At 38.1% G+C, this 18,148-nt stretch overlaps 2 protein-coding genes across 2 annotated transcripts; one reads left to right on the top strand and one right to left on the bottom strand.

Annotated features, from left to right (window-relative positions):
- Positions 1–3,301: 3,301 nt before the first annotated feature.
- LOC100890064 lies at positions 3,302–11,337 on the top strand. The gene is made up of 8 exons (XM_003731084.3): positions 3,302–3,393; positions 5,246–5,394; positions 6,092–6,354; positions 7,013–7,070; positions 7,651–7,863; positions 8,332–8,392; positions 9,323–9,598; positions 9,981–11,337. Exons 1-8 carry the CDS (start codon positions 3,321–3,323, stop codon positions 10,214–10,216), a joined length of 1,329 nt encoding a protein of 442 aa, XP_003731132.3. The 5' UTR covers positions 3,302–3,320; the 3' UTR covers positions 10,217–11,337.
- A 2,506-nt stretch (positions 11,338–13,843) lies between these two features.
- LOC115926717 lies at positions 13,844–17,550 on the bottom strand. The gene is made up of 2 exons (XM_030991891.1): positions 14,790–17,550; positions 13,844–14,759 (listed from the first exon to the last, which is right to left on the bottom strand). Exon 1 carries the CDS (start codon positions 17,231–17,233, stop codon positions 14,840–14,842), a length of 2,394 nt encoding a protein of 797 aa, XP_030847751.1. The 5' UTR covers positions 17,234–17,550; the 3' UTR covers positions 13,844–14,759; positions 14,790–14,839.
- Between the last annotated feature and the right edge of the window lie 598 nt (positions 17,551–18,148).

The following is an 18,148-nucleotide window of genomic DNA, read 5'->3' as shown; positions in this document are numbered from 1 at the left end:
TCTATTTCTATAACTTTTAATCTTGTTAACATACAGTATAAACTGTACATACGTGATACCAACAGAAAACATATGTTCTACAATATTTACTTGTATATTTTTAGGATATTATGCGAAGGAGCGTAGCGACCGAGCGAGAAGATTTTAGCATTTCTATTAGTCTAAACGCTGTACTCTTGGGCCCACCAGAGCCTTAAAGCGTGTTGCAGGCTATAGTCAGTATTTGCTATACATTTTGTTGGTGTGCACTTTTTCAAATTATCCATGGGGGACGATCCCCCTCAGAAAATTGAGGGAAGACGTGTACCCCGTCCTTCCCCTGGGATCGCCGCCCCTGACTCGCACATTTCGCTTTCAATTGCAGAACGCTCTAGCTGTGTCCAAGAGAATAAATTCTCGGAATGTGGGGCATCTCGCAAAAGACATTGGGAAAAAAATGTGTCGTGTGAAAAGCCAGGGAAGGACACAGACACAAAGGCCCGAATTCACAAAGGAGGTTTGTAGACAAACCTTTGTTTATGTGCGTCATAATTATGACGCGTTTCAGACAAAGGTTTGTCTAAATCTTGGTCTGAAACGCATCGAAACGCGTCATATGAAGCACATAAACCTAGATTTGTTTACAAACCTCCTTTGTAAATTCGGGCCAAAACCTCCATGGGTGCGATGTGACCTGTGTGGACGTTGGCTCCACTTATTTTGTGTTTTGCTCAAAAAACTATCCACAAAAAAGGACTATGTATGCCCCTTTTTTGAAAAGACCTATCAATATTAATGTTCTCATATCAGTCCCTTTTTGGATTGCCCTCCTCCCGTCCCCCCGCCCCCCCCCCCCCAAAGAAAAAATATTATCACATTGTTACATGTGTGCACAATATATATTGATGTGTCAACCTAACGAGAGTGGTGTTTTCATAACGATTATTGACCTCCTTTAAATTTATATTTATATGGAAGACTTAAGAAGACAACTGTTTACAGTCCAACTAAGGGTGTAGAGCATGCCGTGTAGACTAAAATGTGCAATGTTGTTCAATTTCTGAATTCTTTGTTTAAAAAACTTGCTTGCTGTCAATAGTGTAATAGTGTATACATTTTTTATACATTTCAAATGTCTAGTCCGGTTAAAAATAGCACGTAATGATTTCATTATTTGACACGTACTTCACATTGATTTATCTTATCGATAAGCGAAACGATTTGCTTTAGTATCATATAACAAATATAACAGTAATGACAAGTATGATTTTCCCAGAAAATTGCATTATACAATGTATATTCATCATTATGGAAAATGTTGTATTATATACAACAATGGGCATTAACATTTTTTAGACCAATGATTTAATTATGTTTAATATTGAAGCTGTTGCCCTTTGTATATACATGAACTTGAAATAATAAGTAGCCTTGAAAGTGTCGCAATAAATCATGTGTGAGTGAGCTTGAAGTTTAATGGTGTAGGTTTGTTTGATACTGTATAGCCTTTACTCTGTTTTTAATGAGATATATCTCCAATCAAATCAAACTGAGTGATGTTATCGTTTAACTTAACAATATCAATCTTCTGTTCTTTTAAATAAGCCTGGAAAACTTGAAAATTGCATTACAATGTGAATTCATTGTCAGTGAAAATGTAATACAATACACACCAATGGGCAAATTATTGTTTCCAGACCAATGATTTAAGTAAGAAGAACTTACATTTTATATTGAAACTGTTGCCGTTGTATATACATCAGGCGCGGATCCAGGATTTCTTAGGGGGGGGGGGCAAAATTTGAAATTATGCGAGCCAAATATTGGTTCGTAATATTGGTTCGTAATGGTGACCAGCAGTGACGTAATTATGGGTGGGTGGGTGCAGGGAGGGGCGATTTTCCCCTCCCTCCTCCGCGAAACGCGGAAGCTTTGACATTTCAATAAATTATTAGAGAAAGAAGACGATTTGTTGTACCGTTCCCAAAAAATAATCCTCGTCTGAATTTAGTTTTCCCCCTCCCGCGCTAAGCGGAAGCTTACGTTTCATTAACTCATTAGAGAAAGAAGACGATTTGTTGTGTCGTTATCGACTCACTCTTAATCTTTGTCTAAATTCAGTTCTTTTGCCCACCCCCTCCCCCCCCCCCGATTCACAAGTTGTTGGCGGTAAAATTGCAACTAATATCCCCTTTTTTTTCTTTTCTTCTTCCTCTTTTTTCTTTCCCTGTATCTCCTCTTTTCCTTTTTTCTTTCCCTTTCCTTCCTTCTCTTTTATTTTTTGATTGGGGGGGGGGGGGGGACAACAGCCTGGGAGGCAAGTCCTTTTGCCCTCCCCCGATCTACTTCTTCCCTCTTTTCTTTTCTTCTTCCTCTTCTTTTTTTCCCTTTCTCTCCTCTTTCCCTTTCCCTTCTTTCCTTCTCTCTCTCTCCTTCTTTCTCTCTCCTTTTTTTTTTTTTTTTTTTGCGGGGGGGGGGGGGGGGGGGCAAGGCCCGCTTGGCCCCTCCCCCCCTGGATCCGCGCCTGGTGAGAGAGACGCAAAGAGCCAGCTAGGGGTGAAAATAATAATCAAGAAGCAACGATTAGTCTCCTTTAAAAACACACTGCTATTAGAGTCCCGCGGCATAACATGTTAACATTGAAAGGTTAACGCCGGTCTGTTTCATAAATGATGACTGTGTCCACCGTGACATGAAAGAGCTCCCCTTTCGAGCTACAATAATTGTCTTCTTCTGTGTAGATTGAATTATAACTGCAACAATCGAGGTGTGATAACTGACCATGAGACTCTCTCTGTAGAATCCAGCTTGCTCTTTGTATTGGTGGTGCACTTGTCTCGTTTTCTTTTTGCTTCTGCAATTATATAATATATAATAGCGTCTGTCATAAAGATCATTGTTTCAATGTGACGATAAAATATTAAATATGTGGGACTGTATTCCCCCAAAGTACAGTTCGCGCCATTGCGCAAAAACATAATTGGCCGCTACCCCCTGCAACACAATGGAACATTCCAAGACATTGAGAATTCTGCAAAATATGCACCTCGTGAATAATATATTAATACGTAACTTGTCCTATCCTGAGGACTTCAATGCATTTCTAGATCACAATGGCTACAATTTCATTTAAAAAGAAAACTTTAGTTTGCGAGTAGAAATAGTACTCTTCCCCATAATTTCACAAAAATGTATTTGCCCCCGCATACAATATGACGTATATACTGAACCCCACAAAGCAAGGTCACATTCATGTACGTATGATAATTGGGTTCATGTTCTAACGTTCGCGCCTTATTCAGTGGCAGGAGTACTGATGGGGAATCCCCCTATGTTTGATCATGGCGGACAGCATGTATGACACTCTCACTCTCGGTTTAACTGGCTTGACGATCGAGCTATATCGGTTAATCGGTGAGTAGATGTTTGGATTAGAATAGGGTATATTAAAACTCCTTTAGCCGTCTTGTGGTAGTATATTCGTGTTAGCATTTTAGATAATTATTATTTAGGTGTGTTATATATGAACGCCAGTCTGTCGATTCAACCATGCAGTAATATTTCTAAGTCTGTTCGCGGCATTAGGCATTATATGTGTCATTATGTGCACTGTGATAGTTTATAGACCTGCATAGCATGTTTGATGTTAGTTAATTTTGAATGGATGAAGTTAAAGCTAAGAGTTCCTTTACCATTCCCAATGGTGTAAAAGAAATAGGAAACTATGATCATTTTAAGAGGAAATTAAAGGAATGCCTAATACTTGACAGTCAGAGAAGAGAAGTGAATGACATGTTGTATGATTGAAATTTTTATTCTTCTGTCGGTTCATACTTTTTCATGTTGTATATACTTATGTTTTCGTACGTTATAGAAATTCTACAAATTCATCATTATTTTCCTCTTCTTCCTTCTCCTCCTTTTCTTCTTCTCCTTCTTCTTTTTCTTCTTGTACTTAATATCATTTCTATCATCAGTTTAATGTTGTTATTATTATTATCTTTAATAAGTAGTTCTTTTAATTTTCTTATCTGTCTGTAAATATTACTATTTTAACTTATTAATTTTATACATGTCTGTAAGGGACCCCACTGGAAATAAGCTCTCGAGCTTTCGTGGGTTATCCTGTTCAAGCTGACTTTTTTTGATCTGTTATTATTGTATATTGTTGTATGTTGGAAGCTTGTCGAATAAAAAATCAATCAATCATTACAAAAATATAAAATAGCTATCTCTTTCTGCTTCCTCTTCTGGTAGAGAGTAAAAGAGAGAGAAAGAGAAAAGAATCGCTACCTGCACCTTTGGCTACATTAGTAATTTATGGGGGGGGGGGTCCGAATTTTTAGGGCTTGCCATATGTTTCAATCGTATCGAAAATAAATCGAAAGACAATTCAGTACTCATTACTAAAATTAATTTAATACACGTTTGTACTTGTTAGAAATGTATACAAAGGTACTTCAAATCTTAGGTGTACCAATTGTTTGTATGATTGTGTAATTTTAGTATATGTGACATATTTTCATGTCGATGTAAATATTCTTGAATTCATTCAGTAGCAGTTCTAGATGGGAGTTAGGGGCTGCTTCCCCTTTCTTCTAGCCCCCCCCCCATTCTTGTCTGGATTTCAAACGGTTTGAAGGGTAGCACTTGTAGGAAATGAACCCCAAACACATTTCAAAGCTCCGAATCCCCTTTATACATCTGGAACCGTTCAACCACATCTGCATGCCGACATTTTTGTTAGTGCCCACTTTCAGTAGTATCGCACATACATTATTATTGGGCACTATACATGTATGAATATGGTACAGAGAGTGAGGTAATGGATAGGAAATGTCGGAAATTGAAGGAATTTCCGTTGTTCTTTGGAGCTTTTTTTCCAGATGATGTTTTTCTGATATTTTAATCGACTCTTATCATGTTTATGAAATATTACTACGTTTAAAAAATTGTTTATAAGCCTTTCATGATCGTAAAAAGGAATAAAACTATACAGTGCCTACAATGACAACAAATTATACGGGGACAAATCTAAACATCAGTTGGAATAATAGTTAAACAATAAATCCAATGATGGCTATAATATTGTCATATAATTAAGGGTATAAGTTCTTTAGGTAATTTAGGCATAGTCAGAAAGTGTAAAAGGAAACATAAGCGTGATCAGTGGAGGAGTCTATTAAAAAGCACCGCTTTTATTTTGTAGGCCCTCTCTGATAATATTCTTGTGTTCTTAATAATCTTCTTGCTTTCATTGATGCAGATTTCTTGAACAGCACCCTGCACAATTATGAACAACCGCTCAAAAGAGGTTACTCTCATTCGGATACCTCGATCCGACGTCCGTATTATCCGGATGATACAGTCAGCATATCCGTATTGCTGTACATTGTAACCCTGCCACTCTTAGTTGTAAGTTCAGCTTCATATAACTTTTAGCTTCCCTCACCTCTATATAAGAATGAAAAGTGAAGATGAAAAGAGGGAGATTAAAGTGGTTATTGCTTCTAAGAGGGAAATAAAGATTCAAGTCCTCCGAGAAAATAAAATAAAATGACAAAAGGGTTTGACTCTGACTTTAACAGATAGCCAAAAGATTTCCAATCAATGCCATACCCAATGTTCCTTAGTTTGATAATTTGATATTCTTTGAAACCAGAGAGTCGGTACATAAGGGTCGGATCTTTCGTAAACTTCAGATTAAGGATGGAGTATGGAACTCCGAAACATGTCCCATTCATTTAAACATTACGGTTGAATTCTACTCAAATATAAACCCAGACACTCGACTGGAGCCTAACAATCAGGATTAACAAAGAAAGATAGTCTGCGGTCTAAATTAACCTCTATTAACCATGATTTCAGATCGGGGATCGGGTTATAATGAATAATATAGTAGAATACAGACCTAGGTGTCTTGGTGGTATTTTAGTTGTGTTTTTTTCTCCAATATAAACCAGAACAATGACCATGCTACTATATAGTATTACCACTATACTGCTATTTACTATTACCAATACAATTTCCCTTCTACCATGTTTTCGCTCCAACACCTATTTGCTTCTTTCCTTTCGATGCAATTATAATATCTTACATATTATGGCATCAGATCACCATTCGGATGTTCGTAAACCCAGTTGGAAGCGATACCACCCTCCATCGACCAGGCCCTATGGGGTTGTTGGGCGGGGCCTTTCTCACGGCCCTCATCACTGCCGGTATTAAGCTTGTCATCGGGAGATTGGCGCCAAATTTCTACGAAGGGTGCCAGCCATCCCACCCATCCCAGCCATACACGATCTTTTGGAGTAAACATATCGATTACCAGGCATATTATACATGCGATTACCCCGAAAGGCAGAGAGAAGTTAGGTATAATTTATATACATTGGCTATCGATATTTTCTTGATGGAAGGGGGGGGGGGGTTAGATCCACCATTTATGTATCGGAAAGTGTTTTATGTTTAGAGTGTCATGAACAGAGAATAAGTAAGTGAAATAAGCTATAAAAAAGGGTATTTTAATGACATATAATGAAGTGATATTGTATTATATTTATACACTGCAAATTCGTTGTGTAACGACTTTACACAACATTGGGTGGTTCACTCCTTATACACAGGGGTTGTGTTAAGTTGTGTACAAAAATTAATCTGTATTTTTTTTTACACAACTGAACACAATCCTATAAGGAGTGAACCACCCAATACTGTGTAAAGTCGTTACACAACGAATTTGCAGTATACAAGTCTGAATTCTTATAAAACGTTTATAAAACGCTCATATTCGCCTGCATCAGGGGCCTATTTATAAGGCGCTGTAATAATATGCACACGTTCTGCTCTCCTGAAGAAACCGGTTAAATGGTATTTTTTTAATTCTCATTTTATTTGTCAAGAAGTGTTCGTACTTGATACCATCCAAACATTTCTATTGCTATAGGACGGGTATAAATAACTTCATTCATCGGTAAAATATAAAACCAACGAAATGCTAAAAACAGTTTTTAATGTGTTTTTGTTTTCACAGTCGATCTTTTCCCTGCATATACACGTCTTTGTCATCTTTCTCTTGGATGTACTTGTTGGTAGGTTTCAGAAATGTTTAATTATTTTTTCATACTTATAACATATTTTGTTAGACCTTTAAGAAAGTCTCCGTTGTTATGAGTTAATCTTTGTCCATCTAATTTTTTTCTTTTCATCGCGTTTCGGAAATCTTAGCAGAATCCGGCCAAACTTTGATTGTTGCCGATTGTAGATCAAAATCAAACTAATTACGGGCACAGATGTTTGTTTACTTGTTAAAGAAAGTGAAGAAAGTCAAAAAAGTCAAGCCTCGTCAGTTAACGGGACAATGTACTTAAAACCAAGTGTTTTGCTTCATCTTATTTCATTTTTTCAAGTGCTGTTCTACAATTTGATTCGTACTCAAATTTTGCCTGACACCAAATCATGTTTCTTTTATTTGATTTTTGTCGTTAAGTCATTGCAGACACAGTATTGATGAAATGATTTATTTCACATAACGAACATAACGAAAATCCATGCATCCATGTGCAACGTGTCCGTTAGAATAAATACTGTTCGTTTGCCGTTTAAAAACAAAATAATTTTTGATCTCCAGCAATATGGTCAAACAGTATCACTATTTTTAAACTTCTTTAGATATATTGCTTCTACAAATCATCATCATCACTTAGTCTCAGAACAGTCACCATCTTAATCTGTCTTGCCCCGCCCACCTTCATCGCAAATACCCGGCTCCGTGACCACAGAAGTCATCCAGGTGACGTCATAGCAGGATGCATGCTGGGTGTTTTCATCGCATTGGTCTCGGCAATCGGTAGAAAGGAATCGGCGATGGTCGAGAGCGATCAAGTAAGGAATTTAGTTGCTATCTTTTCTATGAGAAAATATGAATGATAAACTAGTCTTGATGAAGAAAAATAAATTAACAACCAAACATAAATATATGCCCTATCTACCAAAATATGAAACGAAATAAGAAAATGTTTATTCCTGTGCAAGACAAAGAAAGAAAGAAATATTAGTTTAAGATGATCTAGAAAGAGAATAAGTAAGAAAGGCCAAACTGAAGATGATACAAATCGGTAGACTTAAAAAGGAACTGAAGATTCACGGTGATGGATGCAATTAAAATTCAACATTAATAACGTTATAACTTTGGATGACTGATAACGGCTCACTCTACCATCTAAAAAAAAGTAGCAAATTCTAGTTCGCATTATTATAAAATTTCATCTCGTTAGATTATTATTATAGTGATGCTTAACCATGTCAATTACTTTCACTACTATATTATTGTCCCTTTCCTTCTTCCTTCAGGAAATTCCACGGGATCAAGATAACGAATGGGACATGATATCGGAGGATGAAATGCAAGAAGGTTTGTACATGAATTTTGACGCTTGAAATATCGACCCTCAAATCGTGTTTTTCTTTTCTTTCGGTCTTTATTGTCTGATTGATTGATCGATAGGTTGCTTTCGTACATATTCCATGCAAAGTTATTAAAATATAATATATTTTACGAAATGATTAACATTTCTTTAAGCGAAGTAAATAATCCTGAATCATAGTAGGCATGTATAAGAATGTTCTGTAAATCGTAAAATACGGAAATGAAAAGTGAACCTACTTAGAAGATGGGCTTGTTGCGAGTCGGTCCACTGAATTAAATTACTAACTTAATATACATAAGAAAAATGACCGAGAATACACATAAACTATAATAGCCCGAGACAAAAATTAAGAGAAATGAAACAAAATACAAAATGTTGCGGCTAAGAGTAGAAGAGAGAGGAATAGAGGGGGAAAGGATAGATATATAGATGGATATATGTATAGGTAGATAAATAGAAATACAGGTGGGTAGACGGAGAGAGAGAGAGAGAGAGACTGAATTATGAGAAAATCAACTTAAAATAAATTATATTATAGAAGATGGTGCACGGCGGAGTCATGTACGCGTATCGCTAGTATGCATTTTAAGATTATCTATTTCTTTTCTGAAATTTTTTCTTAATAATTCACTCTTGACCACATTTTATCTTTCTAGTACAGACGGAATTTAAAGTCTATCTGCACTAGTTTGGCCAGGAGGGATTAGACCTCCATGCGTGGTCACTGACATGGTTCTCTAACCAAATCAGCTCTCAATATTATTAACATAAGGCATTGTTTGTAAATAGCGGGCCCAAGTAGCTACAAGTAGTGCAGTCCCGCTTTAAGTTGATTTTTCGAAAGTCGTTGCGATTTCGTAGATACTGCTTTTCAAGTTCAAGTTGAATAATATCATTTGATATTAATTACACAGAGCCGATACAGCCGACGGTCAGAGTTTGTACATCGGCCCTTTACTCTAACATCGAGGGATTCGTGGTCGAGCTCAGAGACCACTCATGCGATCTCGTCGAGGACGTGAAACACGTGGAGCTTCCTTACAACGATCTCGACTCTTTCACCCTGGATGGCTGGGATAAGAGTGACGTCGTCATATTGTGTCACTCGATCGAAAATCGGAGGCTATCCCTTACTGACGTCACAGATGCTCTGTACGATAACTTTATACAGAAAGTTTCGAAGTTAATCGGTAAGCGAAATTATTTTCAGATCTTATTTTAAGGCCTTTAAATTATAAATAAACCAAGAATGATATGATTGTTAAATAGTATAAGTTTGAGAATGAGCCTTGTCCTCAGTTTCGACGCCACAGGGGGGGGGGGGGGGTACACCGATTGAATGGCCAAAACAAAAAAAGGAAAGGATAGTAAAGAATTGAATGAGAGAGGAAGAAAGGAAAGGAGAGGGGAAAGGTCGATGCACTGGATACCGCTGCATTAGAATTCTCCTGCGTCAGACTCAACAAATATAAGTAAATTATTTTTGGATGTTGTAAAGTCAAGACATAATATTATTATGCCTTATAAAGAGATGTTTTTAAAAGGGGGAATGTTATTTGTTTTATTATCCAGGCAAGGACGCACTCATCGTGATTGCTCATGATTTCAAATGGACAGATGATCAGCCCCCCAAAGTTCGAAAGGACCAAGAAGAGACTATTCGGGCCAGGCAGCCCACCGTCTACAAATTCGCGGAAATGTCATTTTGGCGGGAAAACTTGGCAAACAGAAATCTCCTAACGTGTTGCGTGACTGTGACTGGGATGTCATCCTTGCCGTCATCTACGAGAAGGGAAAGACGGGAATGATAGACACATGATCTTTTTGAATCTAAATTTTTAAACTCCAGTTCAACTTTGAATTAACAATATCAGGCAGGCGCGGATCCAGGATTTCTTAGGGGAGGGGGCCCAACTTTTTTTTTTTTGCTCCCGAAAATTTAAAAATCGCGCCGGCGTGTACAGGGATGTATGACCAATTTTAGACACTCTAGAAAACATACTTCTTCCCTGAATAGTTAGCTTAAGCCCTTTTCTTTTCCCTATCCCTTTCAAACATTGTGCATGTACCTTTTCTGATGAAATTCAAGTGTGTGTTATGTAAGATTATTTAGTGTTAACGCTGTGATAAAGTGTACTATGGAGAGCGCACTAAATACTAGTTATTATTATTATTATCATTATCATTTCTATGTGGAGTAAGTTCCGAAAAGATTCTGACTCCAGTGTTCTTTCGTAAAAAGAAGTATACTAATTTTGTCTCGTAACTTTTTTGTATCTTCTAGGCAATGGTAATGATTTCTTACACATTCCAATTATGCCTACCTTGAGCACGGAGGCTTAATGTGTGTTGAAGTCATTTATTATTATTATTTGTATAAGATTATCTGACGTATTAAAGGTTAACCATTTTGCCATAATAAATGTTAATACATTCTTTTGGTGGGCGAGATTCGAGGAGAATTTGAAACAATTTCCTAGCCATTTATGGATCTTACACGTTCACATGAAAAGTATGGTAGCCCCCAAACAATTGTTCAATGTATACGCACCTCTCTTCTGCAGCAATTTTGAGGAATTCCTTGCATCTTGACAGTCATGTCTAGCGCGACTGATAAACACTACAGTGTATGTAAAAGAGCTTTTATAAGTGCAATATTCTTCTTTGAATACCTAATGCTGCTTTTTATATGTACATGTGTATATATTTTTTATTTTGTTGTGACTGAAGCTGCTTTTTCCATGTATTTAATGACATTTCAAATGGTTTAATTTGAATGTTATACAATACCATTAATTACATTACCCAGAAGCATCTTTATCCTTTCATACTCAAAATGTACAATTTTACCAACAAAATAAAATCCCCATATTCGCTCACACCATATAATATCACAATGCAATTATGTATCTTATTATCGGGATTTTTTTTTTTTTTTTTTTTTTTTTTACTCCTCTTCTCCTTCCTCCCCCTAATCCGTCTCTCTCTCTCTCTCTCTCTCTCTCTCTCTCTCTCTCTCCTTTTCTATCTATCTCCCTCCCACTCCCTACCAGCTCTTAATCCTTTCACCCCTTCACTCTCCTCAATTTCCCTACTCTTTACTTTGCTTGTTACAATTATTCATATTTTACCGTAATTTTAGAATGTAACAACTGACACATCAGATGATTATTAAGTTAATCTTTATCATTGTTTCTCGTATTTTCCGTTCAGTCTCGTCCCTCAATTTCTCTCTCTTCCCCTCTCTCTCTCTCTCTCTCTCTCTCTCTCTCGTTCAAATTGTTGTATTACTAATTTACTATGATATATGTATAAATTTGTAAAACATTCTGTCATTTGTCATGTGGTCCAACCAAATATATATATTTTTTTTTTTTTAACGAGGGCTCTTTTCAAATTTTCCGTTATAAAAAATACCCCCCTTAACTATTTTGCGGTGGCTATTTTGGATCTTGGGGGGGGGGGGCTTTTTATGGTTGTATTTTTTGTGTGGTCCTGATCATATATTTGCTTTGTATGTTTTATGTATTCTATTTTCTATTGTATGTTTTGCTTTTGCATGTATATATATATATATATGGTTTAAAAATTCAATACAATTCAACTACTTTACCTTATAAATCCATGTAATTTAGCTGCTAGACTGCATGCCATTTGAAATTCTTTGAATAAATACCAATACAAATAACAATGTAACTAAGGAAAGAGTATGGAAATTCGTTGCCGTGTTAATGCGTAATTCTCTTTCTATCTTTCTCCTTCTCTCCCCCCCCCCCTCTCTCTCTCTCTCTCTCTCTCTTTCTCCTTCTTTCCCTCCTCTCTCTCTCTTTCTCTCTCTCTCTATCTAACTCACTATTAAAGTATCCATAAAGTGAACCCCTCTCCCATCATCTCCTATACTCTACCCCTCTCTTTTTTTTCTCTCTCTCTCTCTCTAACTAAGTATCCATAAAGTGAACCCTCTCCCATCTCCTATACTCTACCCCTCTCTCTCTCTCTCTCTAGCTCTATCTCTGTTTCCGTCTCTCTGTTTCTGTATTTGCCCCATCTCCCTATTCTCTACCTCACTCTTTCTATATTTACCTTGCTTGAAAGTATTCATCATCTCACGAAAATTATGAGTACATCTCAAAACATCGCAAAACAACGGATTCACGGTCAAGACATTTGTACATCGTATTCAATTTCAGTTTCAAAAAACATTTTTATTTCATTAAAAAGGAACAGCATCTAGCTACCTCAATGAAAGTCTCTTAAAGCCCCATTGTACTACTTATAGCTACTTGCGCCCTCTATATAGTAAACGATGCTTAATCGGTGACCGTTGGTCCCCATGGTCCCCTTTTTCTTATGTTAATTGAGACTTTTGAGAGCTGATTTGATGAGATAACCACCTGTAAGTGACCAAGCAGGGAGGTCTAATCGCTCCTGGCCAAGCAAGTGCAGATAGGCTTTAAAATGAATACATCTGACATGTGCAAAACAAACATAATCCCCTAATTATTTTATCTTGTTATACCTGTTTCATTCCGTAATGAATATTCATATATTTTTCTATGATTTGTTATGCAAGTATCCGTAATGACTACTCACATACAGCATTAATGCAAACCACTACCTTTGTTTCTCCACATTTTCGTCACATTACACATTCAAAAATAAAAACGTGTGTTCATCCACAAAAGTCATTTATCTGACAAATTAAAAACAAACAAAAGATTTTGAGAAAGATTAATAATTGCATACACTTGAGAATGATTCTTCACTCGTTAGCAGTACTCTACTATCATAAAATAATAATGCTCTATCAGAACCTCTAACCCAAAACATCACATCGGAATGAATGCATCAGAATAACAAATCTAGTACACTATCAAAGTACTGCAATTATCAAATACATTAAAGTACTGCAATTATCAAATACATTAAAGTACTGCAATTATTAAACACATTAAAGTACTGCAATTATCTAACACATGGTACAAGGTATATATTTCCTTCATTCTTGCACATAGAGTTTGAGAATTTGTTCATGAAATAATCGTGATAATCTGATTTATTATTGATGTTTAAGGCTCATATCTTCTCAGAACTGTTTTTATCAATAAAGATTGATAAACAAAGTTCTCAGAAGAAAGAAACTTTATCTATCAAGATTAAATCGCATTCTCACAATTTTTTCATGAAAAGAGATTAGAAAAATGTATCCCAACTTAAGTGACAACAGTGGAGTTACTATATAGAATGGGACTACACTGTCATCACTGTCATGTATAACATTAAATATTATTTCTAGGAATCGCTTCCGGGGAAGTATAGTAAATACATGTACATATTATGTATTGGCTATCTATCTAGTAATAATAATAATACATGTATAAGGTAATAGTAATATTGAGGCAAGAGAGGATCATATTGCCTCAATATTAATCAATCAATGATATCAACAAATGCAGAGACTTTGAGAAATCGACCAAAAGGCAATTTCCATACACTATTATACAGTGCGTATCAAAAAGAGTATACCCAACTTTGGTAGCTCCTTATCAATGAGTCATTACTAATGAGACTTCTAATTCATAATGAACAGTAACCTGTTTACCGCGTAATGATTCTCTATTCATAATATCGCTGCCACGGATGACTGAACACCAGGGTGTTTTACAGGTATTGTCAAAAATCACTTTGTACCAAGTTTTGGCTGATGGAACTATACTTCTGTGGTCTTTAATCTTTTTAAAAGTCAAATTCTGCCTCGTGCTACAGTGCTTCATTGTTTAAGTGATGCAATGTATCTGGGCTTTCACAGGACTCTCTATATAGTGTGTGTTTCTTAGCTTGCTAATAAGAATAAATTCAAAGTATAGCTACAATGGAGGCTTGCTACACCTTCCAATGTCATCTATGCAAGGAAGGGTAGGTGGAGATTCCCTGAGTTAATTAAAAGGGGTTACCTACATAAAGAGCCGCATACCCAGCTCTATATAGTGGTCGATGGTAAAACTCGAGTTGCACTTTAACATAACTGATTTTTTTTTTTTTTTTAATTTAAAGCCACATAATAATCAATGTCCATTTGCCTTGTATCGTAATTCGCCGACATCAGATTTGGTTGAATTATTATCTACCAATATACGTATAACGTGTGTGCACAATGCACATCTCTCTCGAGCAGCGAATTTCACAAAAGCTACAAGAGATTATACAATGTATTTTAGATACTTTGCTTGTACAAGGAGTCGCTAGATACAATTATTTTGATGTGTGTTGCGTATGCGTGTGCATGTGGAAGTGTATGAGGGGAGGGGTTTTGTTGCAATTTTCCGACTATAGAATTAATAATTTGCCCGCACACAATATTAACGGGGGTGTTTATAATTATATTCCCAACATACCACTCTAGCTACGCTCCTGTATATGCACCGCGACTATTATAAAACCAATTTTTCAAAAGTCTCCTCTCCTGGCGGGCATTCAGCGTAATGTTCAAGGTCCGCCTCAAGTTGGTGGTGTTTCACTTCGTCATCATTCTCTTGTTTGCCAGGCGACTTCAAAATCAGCATCAATACAGGCACAACGCCCGCCACGACCACCGTCGCGAAAAACTCTACAGTGGCTGGCAGGTCACTCACTCCGTCAATGAAAATGATCGTTGCCAGTCCGAAGGCGACGACGATTGCGATGATGAGTAGTTGAAAAAGAGTGCTAGCGACCTCGAGATAGACGGGTTGGTATTTTGCGATGACGAGTTTGAAGAGGTGGAGCGGAATGATGGGGACGCCATTTTTAAATTCAACCAACCGGCGACCGGGGTTGGGCTGAACAGTTTGGTTGTCCATGACGGGCTGAAGTTCGATGTCTTCCTGATCGGTTGCGTCTCCGTCGTTTACATCACAGGTGGTTTCGCTAACAGGTCGAGGATGTGGTGTCGAAGAGTTCCTCACCGACTTCCACGTCGATTCTTTATACACATGGTCAGCTATTTCAATTGTCCTCTTCAGCAGAACACAGTATTTGTCATAGAAATTGGTAGCTGCTGTGATCAGGTACCCGGCAACTGTGATTATGACTATAACAACCGGACCTGCAAAATCGGAATTCAGGACAAATCCGATGAAAGTGTACCCGATAAGCTCGGCGATGTAGACGAACGCGGCAACGAAAATGAAAAGGACGGCGAAGGAGAGGAACATTGCCATGAAGGCAACGAAGACTTCGACGGCCTTCACGTTGTTACTCAAACACTTGGCAATGGTCCATGTCAACATGTAGATAAGAGGTACAGAATTTAATAACAGGAAGAAACAGAATATGATAAGAGCGAATGGGAAGACGATAATGAAGATGAGGAAGGTGACGAGAAGGCGACATTTATTCTTGTTTTCCTCATCCTTCCGCCCACCTAAGAGACCATAAGTGAAGTTCCATATCGGTGAGAACCAAAAGCTCCAAATTGCAGGGTTGATGGCCATTTGTGTGCGGTACCACATGGTGTACATGAACATGCGGAGTGCTGTGTTTGATGAACTTGGTTTCTCTGGAACACACAGCTCCTCTGGCAATTCAAAAGCGAAGCCGAAGTAAATGCGATCTGCACGTTTCACTTCAAGACTGTTGGGCACAAACGAATCGTCGTATAGGTAGAGACTAAGGAACAGCATGGCTATGGCCAGGAACATGGTGTTCACTAGGATGAACCAAAGGATGACGAGGCCCTTGCTTAAGAGGAGTCCGTAGGCGACTTCGAGGCGTTGAACGAACGCCTCGTCGCTCACGACGTAAGACACTATGTAAGGAATGAACGGAATGATCATAAACGCGACTACATATACGAACCACCGGACAGCAACAACCACTGGGTAGTCTTGAAAGCTGAAGCAAAGTAGGTATTTCAGTCCAAGAGGGAGGTCGGCATTGAGTGCGATGTACTCCTTTCCATCTTTCTTGATAGGTTCTTGTTTCCTGATAAAGAAACTGGCTGCCAAGGGCGAGAACAGAGCTAGGAGGAAGCCAATGGCAAAGATGGCGCCAAGCCATCCATGCTTAAGAACAAGGGTTGACTCTGTCTCGAAAGGATTCTGGTTCCCTGCCCAACACTCATACATTGTGCTCCCTTGGAAGACATAATAAGTGCAAAGAGGTATGGCATAAACCCCGATGAGGTCAAAGTCATCAGACCTCTGCTTTTCCAGACATACCATCGCTCCTTTGTCGGCATAGAATTCTTTGTTGGTGATGTCTAAGGTGTCGTTTGTCGAGTGAACGAGACTGTTGATGAACCTGGCTATGATCCGTTCTTTATCATCGTCTATGGCCTTCCCAAAGCAATCATCAGGAGGGGTAATGACAGGCACCCCTACGGTGACCACGCCCAAACTGAGAGTCCCTAGCGAAAGCTGCTCAAAGTCAAACGGGTAGGAGAGAAGCAACTCGCCTTTCCCCTCAATGGCCCACACCCATGTGGTCGGCTCAATGACATCGGAGCTGTTATCATAAACATCTTGGAGATTTGAAAAATTCAGTTTGAAGTAGATGAAGACAGCATTATCTTGGAAGACTTCTCTCATCCTATCCTCAACATCTCCTTTCTCATCGGGTGGGAGGGTTAATATACAGTCCGTAGCAGACGACGATTGACCTTGTGTAACCTCTGGCGAAGCGTTCTGGAGCGTGGTAGTTATAGTATCATCGATCGCCCCGGTGGTTGGAACCACAGAAGTGGTATTCCCAGAGGTGTTTGTCACCGTAACAAGCAACAAACACATTATAATACTCAGAATACATCGCACATGTCGACTCGACTTTTCCATTTTGCAAACCGCCATGATTCACATGCAACAAGAGTTAACTATGACCATTTATTTCTTCCACGCGGGACCATTTAGAACGTCACTAGTCATATACACAATCGCATTCAGTTCGTGCCCTTTACATACCAAACACAGCAGCTTGGAATACTTGTCACTCGAACTCTCGTATGTGCGGTATGTAACAGTATCCTGAACTCAAACTTGAAATCGTTCCTCGTGAAAACGTTCCTCGTGTCACAAACAAAGTCTTGATGAACCATAACAAGATATCTTCCACAGGTATTGCAATATATTTCTCTTTGTAAGTATGTACCAATGTGCCACTCCCGAAACATGTAGTGTAATATATGAATACGTGGGAGCGTATAGAGAGAGAGTATACCACACTTCTCTACGTGTGTACACACAAAAAGAGCGGAGGAGTGCTTAGTGGTCCGTGGAGAGGGGCAATTTTGCACCCATTTAAAGAATAGTTTATTGTGTGCGGAGCAGAGGTCGCGGGTATGTATTCACGTAGGCGTGTTTTCACAACCAAATCTTTTCATGGTACCTGGGTTTTCGCACAACTTCTTGAGACGAAGGTTTTTTAGGAGTAAAATGTTTTAGGTCTCATGGTTTTTATAATTAACTTTCTTTATATTATTTCCGTGGATAATTGCAAAACTCCATCCCCTTCTGCCTTCTTTCTCTCTCTCTCTCTCTCTCTCTCTCTCTCTCTCTCTCTCGTATCTCTCTGGCTGTCTGTTTGTCTCTCTCCCTCTCTCTCTCTCTCCCCCTCTCTCTCTCTTTCTATCTCTCTCCACACTGTCTCTCTTCTTGTAATAAGTCCAATTGACAGACACGCAACATAAAAGAAAAAAATCTGCTATAGTTTTAAAGGCAACGTTTTATAACATCTTGTAACATGCCAATAAACATATCACATTCGCA

Source organism: Strongylocentrotus purpuratus, unplaced genomic scaffold, assembly GCF_000002235.5.
Source record: "Strongylocentrotus purpuratus isolate Spur 01 unplaced genomic scaffold, Spur_5.0 spur5_scaffold_2, whole genome shotgun sequence".
NCBI classification, from domain to species: domain Eukaryota; kingdom Metazoa; phylum Echinodermata; class Echinoidea; order Camarodonta; family Strongylocentrotidae; genus Strongylocentrotus; species Strongylocentrotus purpuratus.
The sequence above is the reverse complement of the archived record's forward strand: the minus strand, read 5'-3'. Positions and strand labels throughout refer to the sequence as shown.